Source organism: Populus trichocarpa, chromosome 6 (assembly GCF_000002775.5).
Source record: "Populus trichocarpa isolate Nisqually-1 chromosome 6, P.trichocarpa_v4.1, whole genome shotgun sequence".
Classification (NCBI taxonomy): Eukaryota; Viridiplantae; Streptophyta; class Magnoliopsida; order Malpighiales; family Salicaceae; genus Populus; species Populus trichocarpa.
The window spans coordinates 5,487,433-5,508,727 of NC_037290.2; the positions used below are offsets into that span (position 1 = coordinate 5,487,433).

At 30.8% G+C, this 21,295-nt stretch overlaps 1 protein-coding gene across 2 annotated transcripts; it reads left to right on the plus strand.

Moving 5' to 3' along the window:
* The first annotated feature begins 5,882 nt into the window (after positions 1-5,882).
* Positions 5,883-7,632, plus strand: LOC7474723 (transcription factor bHLH35). Of its 2 annotated transcripts, none has more exons than XM_024602531.2 (5): positions 5,883-6,021; positions 6,138-6,303; positions 6,576-6,809; positions 6,902-7,072; positions 7,306-7,632. In XM_024602531.2, exons 1-5 carry the CDS (start codon positions 5,942-5,944, stop codon positions 7,387-7,389), a joined length of 735 nt encoding a protein of 244 aa, XP_024458299.2. In that variant the 5' UTR covers positions 5,883-5,941; the 3' UTR covers positions 7,390-7,632. The 2 variants fall into 2 exon arrangements, with proteins under 2 accessions (XP_024458299.2, XP_024458300.2); XM_024602532.2 differs by having other exon boundaries at positions 5,890-6,021; positions 6,183-6,303.
* The last annotated feature ends 13,663 nt before the right edge of the window (positions 7,633-21,295 follow it).

A 21,295-nucleotide genomic window follows, 5' to 3' on the forward strand; every position in this document is an offset into this window, starting at 1 on the left:
TATATGTTGTTTTTATTATGGCTGAATTTAGGGATTATGCTTTTAGGTTTTAGGTGTTTTATTCCTGAGTCAGAAGAGCATGGAATTCAAGCTGATCAGAAAAACATACCTCAAGTGTCGACTTCCCTAATAGTAACATAACACCCTTGAGTTTTGCTCTGAATAAGGGCTGCATGAGGACAATGCGACCTCCTAGTCTTGTTTTGTTTCATTTGTAAAAATTGGTTTACTGCAAACTGGTCTTTGTTTTTCTCACCTATATTTGTGGCGTATTAATGTTAATTTTACTTATATAAAAAAAATGTTGAAGGGAGAAATAAAAAAAAATATTTGAGTCAACCCGGGTTAACTCGCTAATCTTGTGATCATAAACATAAGATTGGGATAGAAAGAAAATTAAAAAAAAAAACATGAAGACAATTCCCAATTTATCAAATATAAAAAAAAAAATTGAAAAAAAAAGATAAAAAAAAAACAGCAAAGTCAAGTTTGTGTAACATCTTAAGCTGCTTTTAGGTTGAGTAACAATTCAAGTTTGTGTCAATAATACTAACAGGAGAACTCTTGTTAGGTTCGGTTCGGTTCTCCTATACATGTTAGGAACAGAACACTATCAATCATGTATTAATATTGTTTATCATTAACTATATTATTAAAATAAGATACATTCATTTTCAATTTAATTATTAAGATTCAATAAACATTACCAAACCTTTGAAGATCTGTATCCTTCGAGGTGAACAAAGGGACCACTCTCTTGACTCTAAAGTAGAAACGCTGTTTGCCTCACGTTTTCTACTCAAAATAGAATGGACCAGTGCCTGGACCGAAATGGACACATACTGCCCTGCAAGACGTCTTGTGTCCTTTCAGATTAATGTCAACAATCTCAGTTTTATAACACTTCAAGAAAACCGTTTCAGGCTATAACTATTAGTAAATAGTATTTTATCAGACTTATCTGTGAAATTCATCCTTGAATAGGATTGTTTTGGGCTCATTATCCTTGAATAATATCATTTTAGATTCTTTTATAAATATTATTATAAGAATGTAGGCTATATATTCTCAGGTTTAAATAGAGAGAAGGAGGATGATTTATCTCAACAATACTCAGGATCACCTCTCCACTACAAAATAAACATATCTCTTCACATAGAGATCTCTTCTCTATAAAACACGATCTTCATTTTCTTAATTTCTTACCTTTGTTTGTCACTCGAGAGTAACCAAACTCAAAAACTTATTTAAGCATCATATATAGTTTCTTTCATTCCACTAAAGACTTGTTTGTCAAGTATAACTCAAGCCCAGAACTCAACGAGGAAAAATCCAATTTTTGTATGAAGTTTTTCTACAACTATAACTTAGGTCCGGAACTCTCTTAGGGAAGATCTATTTTTGTGTGAATTTTTTCTATGACTTTATCATGGCAGTACTGTCTATGGGAACGTGAACAAAAAATTTCCCTTATGTGGTTGACGAGACTCTAGTACATAGAAGAGTAACTGATCTTTCTATAAAGACTCTAGTTCTCCTAGGTATCTAACAATTTTCAACAAGTGTAAGTACTTAACAATGTTAGTCTATCCATATAGAAACATCTTCATTCTCTTTAGTAAAACTCATAATAAAATCCAACTTAATGTTAAAGAATGAAATTAAAATAAATAAATAAAAATTATCCAAGTCAACCAAAGCTAACTTGTTGAACCTGAAACATGGGTCATAAAACTAAGATAATTTCATAAAAAACAAATAAAAATAATTAAAATATTAAAGGTTGAAATTGAAAAAAATAAAAACCAAAATCAATGAGATCAAGATATATAACTCCATAAAAAACAAATTGAAAAAAAAAAAAGGAATGATGTTTGCTGAAATTTTCCTTTTGTTAAATAAATCCACCGGGTCAATACTTTTGGGATAGTGTTGGGCATGCTCCATTGCAGGCCGAGCAGGTTTATAAATTTATTCCACAGTTTCCAAACTACAGTACAGTGAATAAAGAGGTGCTATACTGATTCTACAACATTATTACAAAATGGACAGTTCGCATCCTCCAACCTGATTTCATGTCTTCTACCTTAAAAAGCCTTAGTATCAAGTCTTCTATGAAGCAACAACCAGATAAAAACCTCAATTTTTGGAGGTGATTTTCCTGTCCAGATGATCTTAGAAGAGAGAAAGATTACGTGAGAGAAGAATTATGTCAATGACTGTTTTGGCTGACTTAGTAGAATAGTTACCATCTGCTTCACAATTCCACCTCCTTTTATCTGAAGCGGATTGCTTTAGATTGACCTCACAAATTATTATGCATGACTGATTAGCTTGTTCCAACTCACTGGTACTCAATATTTTCTTCCACTTTAGCTTCCAAGACCAACATCCCCTCCCAAATTCTCCCATTTCCGCAATCATGGCAGCCAGCTTTATAGACAGAGCAAACAGCTCAGGAAATTCTGATCTCAGTATAGTATTTCCTATCTAGCAATTAGTCTAGAACCTGACACCATTTCCATTTCCCACTATGAAGCAACAACTAGCGAGCAACTTTTTAGACATCGGACCCTCGGTAGCTATAATGGATTAAATCCCTTGCCATATAGCCGGAAGAGAGGCATGAAAAATAGGGATCCCATTCTGAAATTCAGGATTCTACTTCTTGATGATTACATCTTGTCATCCTCCATTATTTTGTTCTCCTAATCTCCACAACCAATTAAACAACATGGCTATGTTTTTGCCTTGCAATGAACTCCTAACCCTCCTTTACTCTTCTCTTTTACTACAGCATTCCTTTTCAGCTTGCATATTTTCCTTCCATCAGTGTTGACGCTCCCTCAAAAAACATATTTTAATTGACGTTATAGAATGCTTTACCTCCGTAGGCATTCGAAACACTGTCATGTGATATAATGGCAACCAATTCAAAACACTGACTTACCCGTCCTGTCATGCTGAGTAACCTCCCTTTCCATGAACATAATCTAGCCCGAATCCTTGATAAAATTGGTTTCTAGGTAGAAAGTCTTTTAGGATTTGCTCCCAAAGGAAGTCCTAGGTACCTAACAGGTAACCTGTCCCATCTTCTGAGAATAGAGCTAGCCATACCATATGTGTAATCATCATCTAGATTAACTCCATTCAACGAGCTCTTATGAAAATTAGCCCAGAGTCCTGATGCTAATTCAAACCATTTAAGGATGCACTTCATATATATGAATTAGCATGTTGTCATCATTTAGAATGAAAACAAGAGTGTTGGACATGAAACTAAGTTGTGCTCAGTTCAAGGATGCAGGAATTCACAGCAAGAAAATGCTCTTTGGTGTTAATGTCATCATGGGATCTGCCAAAAGTTCTTTTGTGTTGCTCTCAGCTCTTTTTCTGGACCGGTTTGGTAGGCGGCCTCTTCTGTTGTTGGGCTCAGCTGGAATGGCGTTGTCGTTGTCGTTTGACTTCTTCCAGTGTTATTTCTTTTTCTAACCAGCTTGATTATACAGGAGAAAGCTTTTTAAACCTTAAAGCTCCAATACTGACCCTTTGAAGCCGACACTTAGAGAACAAACTTGAGAGGAAAAAAAACTGCAGCGACTACTATCTGGAGTTGAATGTAGAGAGCTTTCATGTGTAATTCTTGAAATAAAATTACGAGATTTTCTAACAGTGGATGCTCGATGGAAGGATTTTTTATTCCTGTCTCCAAGTCTACACCAGAGCTTCCTAGACTTTCGCTTCCAAATAGCCTAAACATTCTTACTAATCTGCCACTGTTGAGAAATCATCAGATTACTAAGATCAGACATCTCTATTTCTGTAAGCTGAGTAACCTCTCCTTTCCCTTCAAGCTTTTGAATCTGATTCTGTACATCTAGAAGCTTTTTGTCTTGATTACCAAATACTGCATGATTCCAGATTCTGGATTTTTTTGCCATGAAACTCAACTTTCGTACTAGGTTGTACCTGCCTGGAAATGTTATACAACTTTCATTCTAGAATCCTTTAAGATCATTCAAAAATTGAGGGTGAGAAGTCCAGCAATTTATAAAGCGAAAAGGCCTCTACCCCTAGTTTTGTAATGATTGCCCAAGGACTAGTTGGCAATGATCAGATAGACCTCAATAGAACCGAATCAATGAGATGAAAATTGCTGGTGTACTGCCGGAGATGCAAAAGCCCGATCTATGCGACTCTTAGATTTGCCTCTAAATCAAGTAAATCGATGCCCCTGGAGAGGATATTCCATAAGATCACATTCGAAAATAAGATTTCTGAAAGCCCATGAACCTTGCCGGTTTAAGTACCCACTACTTGCTTCACTCGCACGAAGTGTTTCATTAAAATCTCCTACAAGGATCATGGGGAGGTCAAAAGTAGATTTCAGAATTTATTTCAGAATTTTTAAATCAAACCATAATGTCTTTCGGTCATATGTTGAATTGATGCATAAATTCCCACAACAGCACAATGGAAAGATGTTTTAACATACACACCAAAAATGGCTACCCATTGACCACCGTAATCTACCGATTATACCTGAAAATTCTCTTCATTCCACGTAGCTAAAACTTGATGTGGATAGACTTGTAATAATAAGTTATTTTGAGCAGGTGTGGGTCTGCCATAACTAGATGATAATCTGCTACAAACAAATTATATGGATGACTTAACAAATATATTTATGAACCAGTGGAACAGGTCTAGGTCCAAGAGGAGGTTTGGTTGTGTCATACTAGAATAACAGCTCAAAAAAATCATAACTTTTGATTCGACCATTAGATCGCGTTTAAATTTTTACAGAAGTTTGCAGATGTTGTTTTTCTTAAAGTAAATCTAAGAGACGCTTAAAGAAGCATGAAATCGCTACTTTGACTGTCAGATCTTTAGATTTTGAAAATCTCGCCCTAGGCTTCGGTTTTGGCAATTTTTATGAACCAGTGGAACAGGTCTAGGTCCAAGAGGAGGTTTGGTTGTGTCATACTAGAATAACAACTCAAAAAAATCATAACTTTTGATTCCACTATTAGATCGCGTTCAAATTTTTACAGAAGTTTCCAGATGTTGTTTTTCTTAAAGTAAATCTAAGAGACGCTCAAAGAAGCATGAAATCGCTACTTTGACTGTTAGATCTTTAGATTTTGAAAATCTCGCCCTAGGCTTTGGTTTTGGTAATTTTTGTAATTTTCCTTGTTATTTACGGATTTCATTCTTTTTTTCTTTGTAATTTTGAATTTTTATTTTGTTTTCTAGTTGAGATAGAGTTTCTGACCTATTTAAGGCTTTATAAATCTCCTAAAGAGGAGGACTGGAGGATTGTTATTCCAGAGAAAATAAAACCTACAAACTTGGGGTTCACGTCTGCAGTTTTTTTCGCTCAATAAAATTCCCTTGTTCTTTCTTTGTTTGTTATTGTCTTTAGCTTTCACCTGAATCAAAACTCCCCCTGATTTTGATTGGGGAAATGGGTTTTGTATTTATTGTAGTTAATATGTTCTTAAATATTGGTATATTTTATCCTTTGCAAAAAAACAATGATGCTTCTACAACTCAAATTATTTTTTAAAAGGTGGTTCATTTGTATGAGTTATTGAACATCATTACTTTTGATTGAGATAACAAGTTTTTTAGTCATTTTTGGTAAATATTTTGAAGGACATGTGATAGATGTACTGAAAAACATTCATTAGCTTTTGTGGAAAAAAAAAGTAGTATTATTTGTGATTTAAGAGACAATGGGAGTACCATACCGTTGGATGTGGGCGCTTTCTGGAAATAGTTGGAAGAGAAAGACAAAATACCCAGTGGAAGATTTGTGCGCCACACATTTCCGTGTAATATATATATATATATATATATATATAAAGTGCATGATTGAGATGACAAAACCACTCTATATCTTAAGCAAGAACCATTCGGTTTTTCTCTGTCTCAATTCATGGATATCATTGAAAATATTGGAGAGTACCAAAATTACTGGGAAACTAGCTTGTTTTGGAACGAAGAGCTTAATTATAGGTACCCCTTCATATATACTTTCTTTTGGTGCCCAAATTTTTATTTTACTATATAATTTATGCTGCTTAACCATGTCCAAAGCTTTTACGTATAAAAGTGCTTTAATTTCGAGACAGTTGGGCAACGAATCAGCAATCTAATCTCGGGTACTATGCTTCAAGTTTGCCGGAGGGAACTGCTTCACCAATAAGAACTAAAAATATTGCTTTGGAGACGAACAAGAGGAAGGAGCTCAATGACAAGCTCTTGGCACTTAGAGAAGCAGTCCCCAAAATCAGCAAGGTAACCCAGAATTTTATTTATTTATTTATTTATTTATTTTGTTACAGGTAGTCTCGAACTTGATATCTTTTCATGGAAGGAAGACATGAATGCTGGTTGAGTGATATGCTTATCGGCAACCACTAACAAATTAATACATGCGATACACAGATAATTCTAAATTTAATGCTACATTAATTAATTAATTAATAATGTTAATGTTTGTAATTTGTTTTGTTTTGGATTTGAATTTGAATTGTTTTTTTTTTCATTTTTTTGTTGACCAAATTTAGTTGGACAAGGCTTCCATAATCAAAGATGCTATTGGGTACATCCAAGACTTGCAAGAACAAGAGAGGATACTCCAAGCGGAGATAAGGGAGCATGAATCCAAAAGATTGAAGAAACATCCTGATTCTGGCTTTGAGCAAGAGCTACCAGACTTGTTAAGATCCAAGAGAACAAGATATGACAAAATTTATCATCACAGTTTGGGCAGAAGTACTTGTCCAATTCAAGTTCATGAAGTGAGTTACTCTCTGCCTGTACGTAAAACATGCCACTGTGTATCTCAAATGATTAATATGTTACTTATGATGAGTCTGGTGATGTTTTTCAGCTTGCTATTACGTCTATGGGAGAGAATACATTGTTAGTGAGCTTAGCATGTAATAAAACAACAGACGCAATGACTAGGATCTGTGAGGTTTTTGAATCTTTGAAGCTAAAAATTATCACAGCAAATGCCACAGTTCTCTCAGGGATGATAAAGAAGACAGTCGTGATAGAGGTCAGGCTCCCTTCTCTTTCCTTGATCTCTCCAAGTCACACAAATGTAAAACCAAAAATATGAAATGGTTGTACGGATATAAAAGTGCATAAGAAGAGCTATATTTTAGAAAGTAAAACGGGTTCAGTGATTTATTAAAAGAAAATATTGATGGAATTTGTTCCATAAAAAAAATTTCAATCTTAGCACAAGAAATTTGATCGGGAAAGTTGACAGCAGCTCGTGTCTTGCAGGTCGATGAAGAAGAGAAAGAGCATCTGAAGATAAAAATTGAAAGAGCTGTTTCAGCTCTTAGATCCCCACATACAGTCCAGTGATGGGAAATTGAAGCACAATTTCTCTATTTCCATCACGGCTTTAGGAGATCAAATCCAAATAAATTGTAACCATATTAAAAAAATTTCCTCAATCCTCTTATGGGACACCATATATCATAAATGTAAAAGCAACCCTGTAGTGCAATTATTGTTTAATTTCTCTCTGTATGCCAAAGTAAAATGAACGAGAGTGTGTCTAAAACTCCTTGTTATTAAATATGATGTGCAATATTTTTTTCAAAAGTTTTTTGACGGCTGAATATATCTATCAACATACCAGCTTTCATGTATAAAGATTAAATTCACATTTTTTGTCAAGCCAAAACGGACTATCTATAAACAGTAAATTATATTAAAAAAATATATCCCAAAGGTGATTTAAACCTAATTACGTTTATCTATTGGCATAATATTAAAACAGTTTTTTTTTAATTATCGTAAGTGTCCGAGCCAACTCACACATAACTCGATTAATAAAAAATCTCAAATTCTTAATTTTTAAAAAACAAATCTAAAACGATTTTATATATATATATATATATATATATATATATATATATATATATATATATATATATATATACAAAGTCATCAAATTTATATATTGTCACTACTTGTTATTTATGAGTATAGAGCCTTATAAGATACTACAAGTGTCTATTGAGATTCAAAAAATCATCTACTGATATATATAATTTAATTTAGTTTAGTTTTTTAATATTGACATTAAATGTCTAATATAGGAGTACTGTTGAATTTTATAAAATGATTTAATATTATTTATCAAAAAACGTATTTTTTTTAATTGTATTAATACACTGGTTGTACCATTTTAAGGTTTTTATATTTTCATAAGAATTATAATTTATTGTTATTTTAAGGGTTGTTAGTTTTTTTATCCAACAATTAAATATGCTTGAACTTATTACGATTATAATTCTTTCGAGATGCTGTAGCAATCACTCTCTCTTTGACCTTATCAATTAACCAGCTACCCTATGCATAGCTCCCTACATATGGGTGATTTTTAGTATGTTGTTATATATTTATGTTATTTCCAAATTATTATAAACAAAAAATGTAAGAGAATTAGGACTAATGTTTTTCTATAATAAAACTTTGCATGATTAAAGTGTCGTTTGGAATTTTATAAAAAATTAATTTGTAATATATATTTTTTATACTAATATTAAAAATAAATTTTAAAAAATAAAAATAATATTATTTTAATATATTTTAAAAAATAATCATTATAAAATATCAATCTTTCCATAGCTGACCCGATTCGTCAGCATTTCTAGTAAATAGTGCGTTATAAGAAATGAATAATAATTTTATAATATCATGTATTGGACAGAAGTCATTATTATTTTGAGTAGGAGTAGCCGCTGGCCCGCTGCATGCTCGAGTCAATTCATTTAGTAGCCGCTGCCGCTGGCTCCTACGTTTGATCATCCAGCACGAGTCAAATCAAGGAAGTATTACTCTTAATATTTAGAGGTATACTTAACTGGTTAGATTTTAGATTTGTTCTCAAAAAAATCATCAATTTAAGTCTCACAAACCTCAGAGCTACTAGAGGTTTATATGGTCATTAACTTCAGGACCGGTAGAATTAGTCGAGGTGCTCGCAAGTTGGCCCGGACACCAACGTTAATAAAAAAAAATGGAAGTATCACTCTCAATCCTGAGCATCCTGAGAAATAGTTTAATGGCTCAGGTTTTAAGTTTGTTTTTTAATAATCACGAGTTCGAGTCCTTTCAGGATTATTGGAGGCTTATATGGTTATTAACTTCAGGGGCCGTGAGATTAGTCGAGTTATGTGCAAGTTATCCCAGACACCAATATATATATATATAATTGGGAAAATTAAAATAATTAAAATAATTGGGAAAATCATGATGAACCATTCGACCCACCGGGTCAACCTGGAACCCGGGTGATTCGGCAAAACCCAGTAGAAACCCGTTTTTATTTTTTAAAATGTGTTTTTTCTCTTAGTTAAAGGTCTCTCTTTTTTCATATTTTTCAATTAGGTGTTAACCCATTTCAAGGTTTACTATATAAATACTAGAAGAATGTTTTATTTTTTCAATGTGAGATTTGAAGACCTTTAGTAAATATGCTCTATGTTCACAAGAAAAAAATTAAGTTTTTTCAATATGGGATAAAAAATCTTTTTGGTTTAAATACTTCAACTTAAAAGGATAAGATAATATTTTTTCAATATGGAATAAAAAACCTTTTGAAATAATCATTTAAACTTCATTATTTATATCATGTATAACTTATATTCACATGGATTGTTTCTTAATTTTTTCATATGAAGGCCTCGTTTGTTTGACAGAAAGTGGTTTTCTGGAAACCACTTTCTAAACTTTCATGCGTTTGTTTGTCATTAGAAAAGTTGGTCAACAGAAAACACTTTTCAGTCAAAGAAAAATTTGACTTGATTTCCAGGAAAGTGTTTTCCTTTTATTTTGGGCGAAAAACACTTTATGAAAGTTGTGAAATAATTAGAAATATCATATTATTTGCTGATTATATCAAATTTGGTCCTCAAACTTTTGATTGCTATATATATTTTGTTTTGAATTTTTTTTTCAATTTCATCCCTTAGAATTTGATTTTTATATTAACTTTAGTCCTCATTTTTTTAATTGTTATTTGCTTTTCCCTTATCATTTTTTAATTGAAATTTTTTATCTATCAAATTCGGTCCTCATTCTTTTGATTGTTACTTATTTTATTTGAGATAATTTATGAAATTGTAATTATTATTATTTTAATTTCTTCATCTTTGAATTTTTTTTATTTGTTAAATTTGATCTCTATTATTTTGATTATTATTTATTTTATTTGAGATAATTTATGAAATTATATTTTTTTTCAATTTTATTCCCATTCAACTTTTTAATTTGTAAGATTTGTTCCTCATTATTTTAATAAACTTGGAAAAAATAAAACATTAATAAGTTATTTTTCAGCTCATTTTCCATGACATAACCAAACACTGGAAAGTGTTTTCCAACTTATTTTTCATTACACTACCAAACATCGGAAAATAATTCACTTTCCTAGAATTCACTTTCCAAAATAAAACTACTTTCCAGCAAACAAACAGGGCCGAAATATTAAAACTTCAAATATTTTTTTTAATTTTTCTGGGTTGATTCGGGTTGACCTAGGTCAACCCGTGTAACACAGGACCCGACCCCTTGGCCGGGTCAACTCCCAAGTCAGGTTTGATAACTATGTGTTCATCTACTCTAGCTAATCAAATATCTGATCCTCAGTCTCTAAAATTTTTATTTTTTTGTCCTGATCACTTAATTTTATTTATTTTTAATTACATCTTTTCAAAATAGTTTTTTTTTTTCATTTTTATCTTTTATTTATTGTAATTAAATATTCTTACGTTGAATCAAAGACCAATTTTATGTTGTTCTTAATATTAAAATTAAAAATTCAATGATTAAAATTGATATTTTAAAAAAGTTCAATTTTTTCACACATTTATTTTCTAAGGATGCAAAAATGTTTGGTTTGATCCCTCAAGTTTTACTTGATATTTTAAAAAATTTCAGTTTTTTTAACACATTTAATTTCTAAGGGCACAAAAATGTTCGGTTTGATCCCTCAAGTTTTACTTTCTCATATTCAATCCTTCTTCTTTGGCCTTTTTATATTGTGGTTTGTGAGGTTTTTTTTTTTTTTACATTGCAGTTCTCGAATGTTTAGAGAAAAGAGAGAGTTGATAGAAAAATAAAAATAAAAAGAGAAGAAGAAAGTTCTTATATGACCAAATCTTGGCCATTTTAAAACTCTTTGTGTCACCGGTCTTCTATATAATGTTATGCTTCATTTTTCATTTAATATAATAGTAGTGCTCTGCCTCAATTACTGATGCGTAGACTTTATATATAGTTGATATTTGAAAACTAGTCAAATGATTTATTATTTAAATGATGCCAATGCTTTGAAGTTAATTATGATTATGCAGATCATATAATTATTATATATGTGCCCTTCTTTAAGAAAAACATATATCAAATTTGAGCCTTTTTTTTAATTAGAAGAATGCAATTACTAATTAAGAACATAGTTGCATAAATTAAAAAAAAAAGTTGAATAAAAGGTGAATTCATTATTCACTTACCTATAAAGCATTGTTAAAACAGTGTTTTGATATTTTATAGTAATTTATTTATTATTTGAATGGTTTATGGGTTTTTAAACTAATTAGAGAGTGTTTTAAGCTTTAAATGTGTTTATTAAGATTTTTAGGATGATTTTAAATTTCAAATACTTGGGTTCTAGTTTTTTGGTCACTGAAAGTGAATGGAAAATATAAAAAGAGATGATACATTGTTTGCTAAGATAGAAGTACATCTTTTAAAATAAAATTAAAACACAATTGCATTATCCAATCTTAAAAAAAAATAAAAAATAATAAGAAAAGCTAGTTGCATAAGCATAGCATTCAAGTTCTATTTGACACTAGGCTTTTCCTTATAGGCTAAAGAGATTATTTGAATTTTTTTTAAATTTTTTTTCATCTCAAATTTTAGATAAATAAATTGTTTTCGCATGGTTTGTTTATACCAAAAAATCAATCACATATACTTAGTTACTATAATTAACCTTGAAAATAAATAAAATAAAACATATAAAATAAAAAGGATAGTTAAGATAAAATACTTGCATGTATATCTTTCTTTTATCTATTATAAAAAAATATCAACTCCTCTCTTCGATCTTTAATCAACAGTAACAACTCTTGTTTAATTTATTAGACGTTTTTATATTTTTCAATCTATTTTGTTTAAACAAATACATTATATTTTTATTTCTTAATTAAAATTTTATTATGATTGAAAATGTGTGTATAATGTTGTTGCCTTCAACTTTTACGTTAAAAATTAACTCGAAACTCTACCCACTATATATATACCATCATAATTATGTAACATTTTCATATTAACCTTATTATCTTTACCAATTTTGCAATTAAACCTTCAAAATTCAAATTACACCCAAAAAAAGAAGAAAAAAACTATTACTTTTTATTTTTTTTTTCTGATGAAAGCAAACTTTTACCGATATCTCAACGGAAGAGAATCAAGTGGCAGTTGGCTTTGTTATAAATTTGGGGTCCCTCTATTTGAAACTTGTGGCAGTAAGGACATAACTTTGGTTGAAACCAGTGCTGTGCAGACCTTTACATGACATTGGCCAGACCGAAAATTGAACACGACTTACGATGGCGAAGTCAAGAAAATGACCCATGATAGTGAAGTCCTCTATAGTTCTTTATTTCAATTATTGCTGTGTTACAACAGTTCCCAATTACACTTGGACTCTTGGTTTGTTAATTAGGTCTGATATTGCTTCGCGGGAATGATTATAAAAGCATTCTATGGTGAGTACAAATTTCCTAATTCTTCAAGTACTGATTATTTTTTTCTTGAATTTGAAATGTTGTAACTTTGTCATATACGAACATCTTAGTGTTTAAAATCTTTGGAGGACATGAGTTCTTTAATACATGAGAGAACTATCATGATAGAAAATTAATTTACACCATGGATTTTATAATGAAATCATGTGGTTAATGAGTGTCTCATTAGGGATTTCAGATCCAATGATAATGCAGTCAATGATTTAAATATTAACGGATAGACCGATAAAATATTAGTGTCACTGATAAAAATAAATATCAACCATTTTTTGTCAGTCTATCCTTCATGTCAAAGAACCATCTCAACCCAATAGTTTAAGCTGTTAAGTGAGGTCCCAGAATATGATTTATATTATTCTCTAACACACTCCCTCAAGTGAAAGCCCTTTGGGCTTGAAACTTGCACAGGGCCACATTACCTTGTGTTTAATTTTTATCAAATAAATGGGGATGATGAGATTCGAACTCGTGACCGCTTGGTCATCAAGGCTCTGATACCATGTTAAAGAACCATCTCAACCCAATAGCTTTAAGCTGTTAGGTGAGGTTCCAGAATATGATTTATATTATTCTCTAACACTTCAGTAAATATTACTGACGGTTCATTAACAGAGTACCCATCAATAATATATTGTGTCTCACTAACGGATTGAATAATGGACTCACTAACAAATATATTATATATATCGAAACGATTCATAGCTCTATGTAATTCTCTTCAATAAATAATAATTTTAAGTTAATAAGTTAACTTTCTGGTTAAGATTTTTATAAATAAAATTATATTGTGGGTTTGGCGAACATGTCAGACCTAAAAAACTTGGACTTGGCAGTAAGCCAAGTCCAAGGTAACGTGAGTCTGGCGAACATGTCAGACATAAAAAACTTGTACTTGGCGGTCTGTCAAGTCTAAGGTATGTCAAGTCTAAGTTAACGTGGGTCTGGTGAACATGTGATACCCAATGTATTAGGGCTTGACAATTAGCCAAGTTCAAGGTAACGTGAGTCTAGCAAGCATGCCAGACTCAAAGAATTTGGATTTAGCAGATAGTCAAGTCCAAGATAATGTGAGTTTCGCAAGGATGCCAAACCCAAGGAACTTTGACTTGGCTGAACTTGGACTTGGCAGTCAGTCAAGTCCAAAGTAACGTAGGTTTGCAAATTCGCCAAACCCAAAATATTTGGGCTTAGTAGTTAGTCAACCCAAGGTAACGTGAGTCTGACAAACATATCACACCCAAAGAACTTGGACATTATCAAGTTCTAAGGCTATATATGCTTGATTCTAGACAATCCTCTACAATAAAAGTATTAAAGACATGATAAACCGTTATGTCTATACTCATAGGTATCATTGAAAGCAGAGGACTTTCCAGTTCTTTTTTTTATCTAAAAACAACAAGGTTCATGTGTATAAATATCTTCGAACAATCCAAGTAAAATGTCAAAACTTTTCATCTTTTAAGATAAAGATATATAGATTTCATAATATTAATCAACTTAAAACTTAGGAACAAAGATATTTGTTCCTTGAATTTAAGGTTCTTTTAAGTCATTTATTGTTATAAGTCATTTAATATTTTTTCCATAAATATACTGACTTTATCATTGGAGGGTCTTTAATTTACTCCGATTGGTACTCAAACTTCTATCATAAGCCTGAAGTTTTTTATATTAAGAAGAAGAAATCCAAGCACTTAAACATATTGATTAACTATTGCCCCAAACACTAAATAACTCTTTATTTATATATCTTAGATTATAAGATATCATAATAAGTAATTGCTATTCTTTTTAAATTCAAAATCCTAGGTCACTATTTGATGGTCCAATATAATTTTATTTATAAAATTCTTAATTTATTTAAGAGCAAACTATCTAACTACTTGTTGGAAATGAAACTTTATAGAAAACATGGGGCAAACCTTTTTTTATTATTATTAAATAAGTTATGTGCAAAACATTGCATGCTCCGTAAAACATTTCATGAATCATTTCCACGTAATATATATATATATATATATATATATATATATATATATATATATATATATATATATAAAAGATGTGTTTATTAACACTTATTTTGTCAAAAGTCTTTCTGTTGGTCGTGTCAGCCTGCTGTAGGAGAAGTTACACGTGTCAGTTGTCAGTCTTTCTGTTTGTCATTTTCAAGAACAATAATCTGTAGTCATTAGTCAAGAATGCGTGCGCTTAGCATAGTACATAATTTAATGCTGTCTAGTAAGATGTTCGGTCCCATTCAAACATAACGAGTGTGATTGATTTTTCGTTTAAAATCTGTTTTAAGATTTTTTAACTTTAAATTAATTCTTTATTATTTTAATATGTTGATATTAAAAATAATATTATTTTAAAATAAAAAATATTTAAAAAAACAACTATAAGTACCAATATATCATTATAGGGGTGATTTTCAGCAATCTAGCTGAAATTATGTAAATTTAGTAGTCTTCTGTTTCTCATATGTTGACTGAAGAGAGTGACATATTTGATGCTTAATTGCCAAAGGTTTCAATATGCAGGGCCCCAAATTTATAATTTGCCACGTGTATGATCCTCCTCGGGAAGGCACCAGGCGCCCCAGTATTAGTTAGTTTTTGCTTTAATTATTAGGACCACGAGGAGGAAAGATGACTCATGCCCATAACTATCTATTGTGGAAATACATTAGTCTATTGTGTATTTTTCTTTTTTGCTTTAATGATTAAAATAAAATTTGATAACTATAAAATAAATTATAAATAGGTAAATGATATAGTATAACTATACAAATTTTACTTGTATACCCTCTTTTATTTTTATCCAAATTTACACTCAATCCTTTTTTATGATGATCAGAGTAATTGGTCCGTGCTCGGCTCCGGCCCAGTACTAAATTTTCTAAGACATGAAAAATAGTGCTGCATTGCTAATTTATTTTTTATTTTTAAGTAAATTTTGATTATTAACTTGAAATTTAATGTTTTTTTCTCAAATTTTCATGTTAAATCAATAACTCATGTTATAAACCCGATTGGACTTGAAAAAAGAAAACGCATTGATTTCAAAAGTTTCTAACTAAAAGAGATTTTTTCTAACTCAAAAAAATTTCACTGCTCATTAATTTCTCATGCAAATCCATTATTTATGTGCCACTTTTTTAACTTAGCTTGCAAGTTGATTATTGAGTATTTCCTAACAAATCCTAGAAAAAGGTGACTTGAATACTTTAAAAAAAAAATCAATCTCTCAGATAAAATAATATTGAGCCATTGAAACCAAGGAGAAAGTTAGGACCTGAAGAAAAAATTATATTCAAAGCATACTCTACATTCAAATAAATTAAAGAATCTAATTCGGATTTTTCCCAAATCAACCTGTCAAATTATGTAATAATAAAGATTAAAAATAAGGAGGGGAGGCCTGACCGGATAGTGGGAAGAGGAGAAAGAAGATGGCCAAAACAGACCAAAGGGAGAATAAAAAAAGAAGGGGAAGCTCAACTGAAGAGGAAGGGCCTCACCGTGGAGGAGAGAAGAGAGGAATGAAGAAGAAAAATAAAAGGAGAAGCCCAACCACATAGGAAGGGCCCAAACGAAGAGGAACAAAAAAGAAAGAGAGAAAAGCCCAACCAAAGACAGAGAACAGAAGCCTCGCTAGACAACCTTAACCAAACAAGCCCAACGGGCCAGTAAAGGAAAAAAGAGAAAGAAGGAGAAAAAACATAGAAAAGCCCAAGCTGAAAAGCCCAACCAAACAAGCCCAACCAGACAGCAAAGGACAAAATCCATGTGATCTCTCAAGGTATATAAATACTCAAGAACACCACCGGGCATGAAAAAAACTAAACAACGAATCATAACACACGTACAATCTCCTCTTTCTTTACATTATATTTCTCTCCGTAATTTGCAAACTTGATCATCAAAATCCTCTATTCTACCTAAAAAAAATTGTTTTGTAAGAGTTTAAAAAAGCTGTGGAATATATGAAAAACCCAGAGAAGAACGGAACCTGGGTTTAGTGTCAAAGGAAGAGGACACCGCTTGAGATTGAAAAACAGATGTAAATGAAAAATCAAATAAGATAAAAATCATAATCCACAGACGTAACGGAAAGGAATTGAAAAAAAAAAAAAAAAAAAACCTCAAGCATATCTATAGCCAAATTGTCTTTGACGCCTTCCCCTTTTGCTTACCGTGCTATGGTTCTTTCTCTCTGGTTTTTTTCTACTGGTATATTCATCGAAATTGTTTCTTTTACCCTTCTATTGCCTTCGGGCTTCTTCTGCACTCCCATCATGCTTTGTATTGCTTGGTTGCAATTTCACGTTCAGCGATAGGCCTAACTGCCTTTCCAATTGAGGACAGCCTTTGTGTGCACTTCTGCCTCCAAACAACACAAACCAACCAGTGGTAGAAATAGAGGGAAAAAAAAAAGAGAGACAAATAAAGAGCAAATAACACAGTAGAAACTCGAGACTGCCCTGGCATGGAAGAAAAGGAAAAAAAAAATGACAAGAGAGGTCTGGCAGCAAGAGAAAAGGAAAAAACAATGACAAAAAATATGGCAAAGTTTTAAAAAAAATCATCATAAAAATATCTTTTTTTAAAAAAACCAATTTTAACATAAAACCAAAAAAAAATCATTTTGCATGTTTTTTCAGCATTATAAAAACTATGTCTTTGGAATTTGTTAAAAACAAAAAATATATTTTGTTCCATGTATTTTTAGACTTCACGACAAGTTTATTTGTCCTATGGATCTTGGGTCTACAAATACAAAAATATAAAAAACTCATGTTTTTTTTTTAAATAATAATAATAAAAAATAACAACAACAGCAACAACAAAAATAATAAATAAATAATAGTAAAAAATTTCTCTATTTACAAGATTTATTTTAACAAAAGGGCTAAAGTCTATTTTTTCCATCATCCAAAACCATTTCTCATTATTCATGTGGATTCAACGCCCTTTTTCAATAATTCAATGCTTGTATTCTATCGCGTGTCAAATTTTTCCTTTAGCAATAAAAAATTTTGAACATATTGACTTTTCCAACATGTTTTTTCACATAAAACAAATTCCTAAATATAAATAAAAAGTTTATGCATATCTCTAATTAAGTAAATCAAGAATCATATATATAAATAAATAAAAAAAATCATTAAAGATAACTAAAAACAAAAATTAAAAAATTAAGAAATTAATATATAGATATATCAAGATATTTAATTTCACAACATATATCATTTACTTGGTTGTATTTAATGAATTTGATTACTAAAATTACTTTTTATTAAACTAAATGATAATAAAAATGACGCATAAAATTTCTTGAAAAAAATTAAACAAAAAAAAACTAGTATGCAGGGTTGCACATATTAGAAATATTATTCAAAAATAAATATTTTTTTATTTTCTTAAAAAAATTCATATATATATAATATAAAAAACAATATAGATGAATCATTATAACATGTTTAAAAATTAAATACATACAACATAATTTAAAAATAATTGCTATTTAAAAAGACTAAATAAGCCAAAAAAAAAAATCATTGAGAAAGGATATTAATTGAAATATAAGTTAAAGATTATTTCAAGAAAAAGATATATATATATATATGGGGTAATAATTTAAAACAAATAAAAAAAAAGAAAGAGACAAAATGTTATTGGGCTTGGTAAGTTAGGCTAAGCGCTTGGCCTATTAGAGCACGCTGATGCGCGCAAGCTTTTTTTTTTAAAAAAAAGCTATTGGGATTGATGGCATGTTATCCGTCCTGATTTTTTTAGAAAAAAAAATATAACAAGCAATGCAGGTTTGAAATTCTCTAGATTCCAACCACTGTAGTGGTTGAAAAATCAAAGCTCTTGTTTTTTTTTTAGTTTAGAAAACTATTTTTCAACTTGTTTGTTTTTCTATCAGATATCTAGAAAAGACCCTAAACATCTTGATAAACTCATAAATGTCCGTAAAAAACCTTAAAAACTGCACAAAAACCCAAAATCAACCTGAAATAAAAAATCTTCTCGAGCTTATATTTAGGTTTTTTTTGGAAGTTTAAAGGTTTAAAAACACCTAAGTTGAACCCACCCTCTCACTAAATGGAACTCGTTGGTATCAAGATCGATAATCTTAATGATCAGAATCATTGTCAACCTGCGAGTCACTCTCTCTCTTCTCTAAGGATGAAATTAAAAAAATTAAACTTGATAGACCTACGAATCAAGTCAACTAGTCAAACTTGTGAATAGATCCATAGACTTTTATAAGGTTTAATGACATAATTTTTCTCTGAAATTATTTTTTTAACTATATGAGAAAAAATAGATGATAAAAAAGTTAAATTCAATTAAAAAAACACCCTACCAAACTTGTAAATTAGACCAACCCAAGTTACCCTAGCAAACCATAGTAACCTTATAGAAAGGTAAAATAAATTAGTTAAAGACCATTGACGCTGTGTTATTTCGGCTAGAGGAAGCAATCTGACCTGGCTAAGCATATATAGTTAAAGACAAATTAAGATAACAAAATTGACTTCTTAATTAATTCTGAGATCTCACCAGGATCTTCAACTTTGACAATGAACAAGGGAATGTTGGATTTCAATTTGGATATACATAAAATGTTTAAGGAGGTTGAAATACTGCTTGAATTGTTTACGCGTGGTCTTCTTCCTCTCTTGAACTGTAGTGCCCCGTTCTTTCAGCTGGTTTCCATGCTCCGACAACAACGTAAATAAGACCACACCGTCCATCACCAGTTGACCCCATTAAATGATGTTGTTGGTTCAAACCAATCTTCCTTTTTCTTTCAAAGCTGTAAAAATTCCATGAAGCTTCGTATCTCCTCTCGTTATGCATATGGAGAGCTACCAACAAATCTCCACTTCACTCTTGCAATTTTGAAAGTGCTTGCTTTTATGGCGGTTAGTCATGTGCTAGCTTCGCAACCCACCACCCAAATCCTACCATAACTTACATTGCAATTTGAGAACAGTGAAGAACTCTTAAGTCCACCAGATGAAACTCAAAAACAAATATTTTCAACTTTATTATTATAAGGATTATATCTAGACATAATTCGGGTAAACATTTCCTTGACAATAATAGTTCATTTAACTAAAGTTCACTTAATAATTAAAAGAATTTTTTTGGAAGAAAATAAATAAAATTTTGAATTCATATTCAATGGATAAAAAATTATTTGACATGTAAAATAATAGAAGTTTTTTTTTATTTCTCCTTGGACTGAGTAAACCTGTGCTAATTGCGGGAATCAACCTAAGCATGTGCACCCGATTAGCCTATAATCGCAGCTAGCCTTCAGATTTGTCTCCATTGGCTAGTGTGTAGAAATTAAATTTTCCGTCCATTCAAAGCACTTTGCTCCTGAAATGGGCATATCTGAACACAAGCGTTCACATCTCTTAGTAAAAGCATCATTATCATTTATCAAGTTTGAAAAGTTTCTGTCTTTTTTAGGTTAGTCAAGAAAGTTCTTGCGGGTTTCCATGTTCCTGCAACAATGTGCAACAATGTGCAACAATGTGAATAGGACAATTTTCTTTCGATACCATACCGTGCAAATCTTGTAAGTTATGTTTAAGAGGGTGGTTGTTGTTGTTTTTTAAAGTATTTTTTATTTTGAAATGCATTAAAATAATTTTTTTATTTTTTAAAGATTGTTTTTAAAATTAGTGTATCAAAATAATTCAAAATATAAAAAAAATTAATTTTTAATAAAAATAAATATTTTGATTTTTTTAGAAATCCAGGTTGGCCTGTATTTTCAAATGTTATATGAGAAAGAAGTTTTCCACCCTATACCTGAATATTATTGTATCAAGTATTTTTGCATGCTTCCATGCGTGCCTTCCTGGATATATAGAAGTTCCTCCACGCCTACCTTTATAAGGATAAATAGAGACGCGTATGTATGAAAGCCGATGGTAATTGACTTCCGTGCCATAGAGCCTCTTATTTCGCCCCATGACTCCAGGTGACAGCTATCTGCAGGTCTTCGCTTCACTTGGCCTTTTCGAAAGGGCTTGGTACGTCGGATTTTTAGAGTTTTGTAAAAAATTGTTTGTTTAGAGTGTTTTTTTTATTTAAAAATATATTAAAATAATATTTTTTATTTTTTAAAATTTAATTTTAATATTGACACATTAAAACTATCTAAAAATATAAAAAATATAATTTAAAGTGAATATTAAAAAAAAAACATTTTTAAAATGAAAAAATAAAAATAACGGGGATATTAGATTTGGTCGGTCATGTAAAAGCTTTTTAAACTGATCTAATGCCAGCTTGAAAATCCTAACAAAATCCTATCATAGTTTAATTGCTGTTTAACCTGATTCCACTCACTGCCATCCTACCATCATTTTGTTTCTATAAACAAAAGTGAGTAACAATGAACCATCT

Coding starts and splice junctions, on each gene's coding strand:
- LOC7474723 (XM_024602531.2), top strand. CDS start 5,942: ATGGATATCATTGAAAATATTGGAGAGTACCAAAATTACTGGGAAACT. Junction 6,022..6,137: donor AACGAAGAGCTTAATTATAG/GTACCCCTTCAT, acceptor ATTTCGAGACAG/TTGGGCAACGAATCAGCAAT. Junction 6,810..6,901: donor GTCCAATTCAAGTTCATGAA/GTGAGTTACTCT, acceptor GATGTTTTTCAG/CTTGCTATTACGTCTATGGG.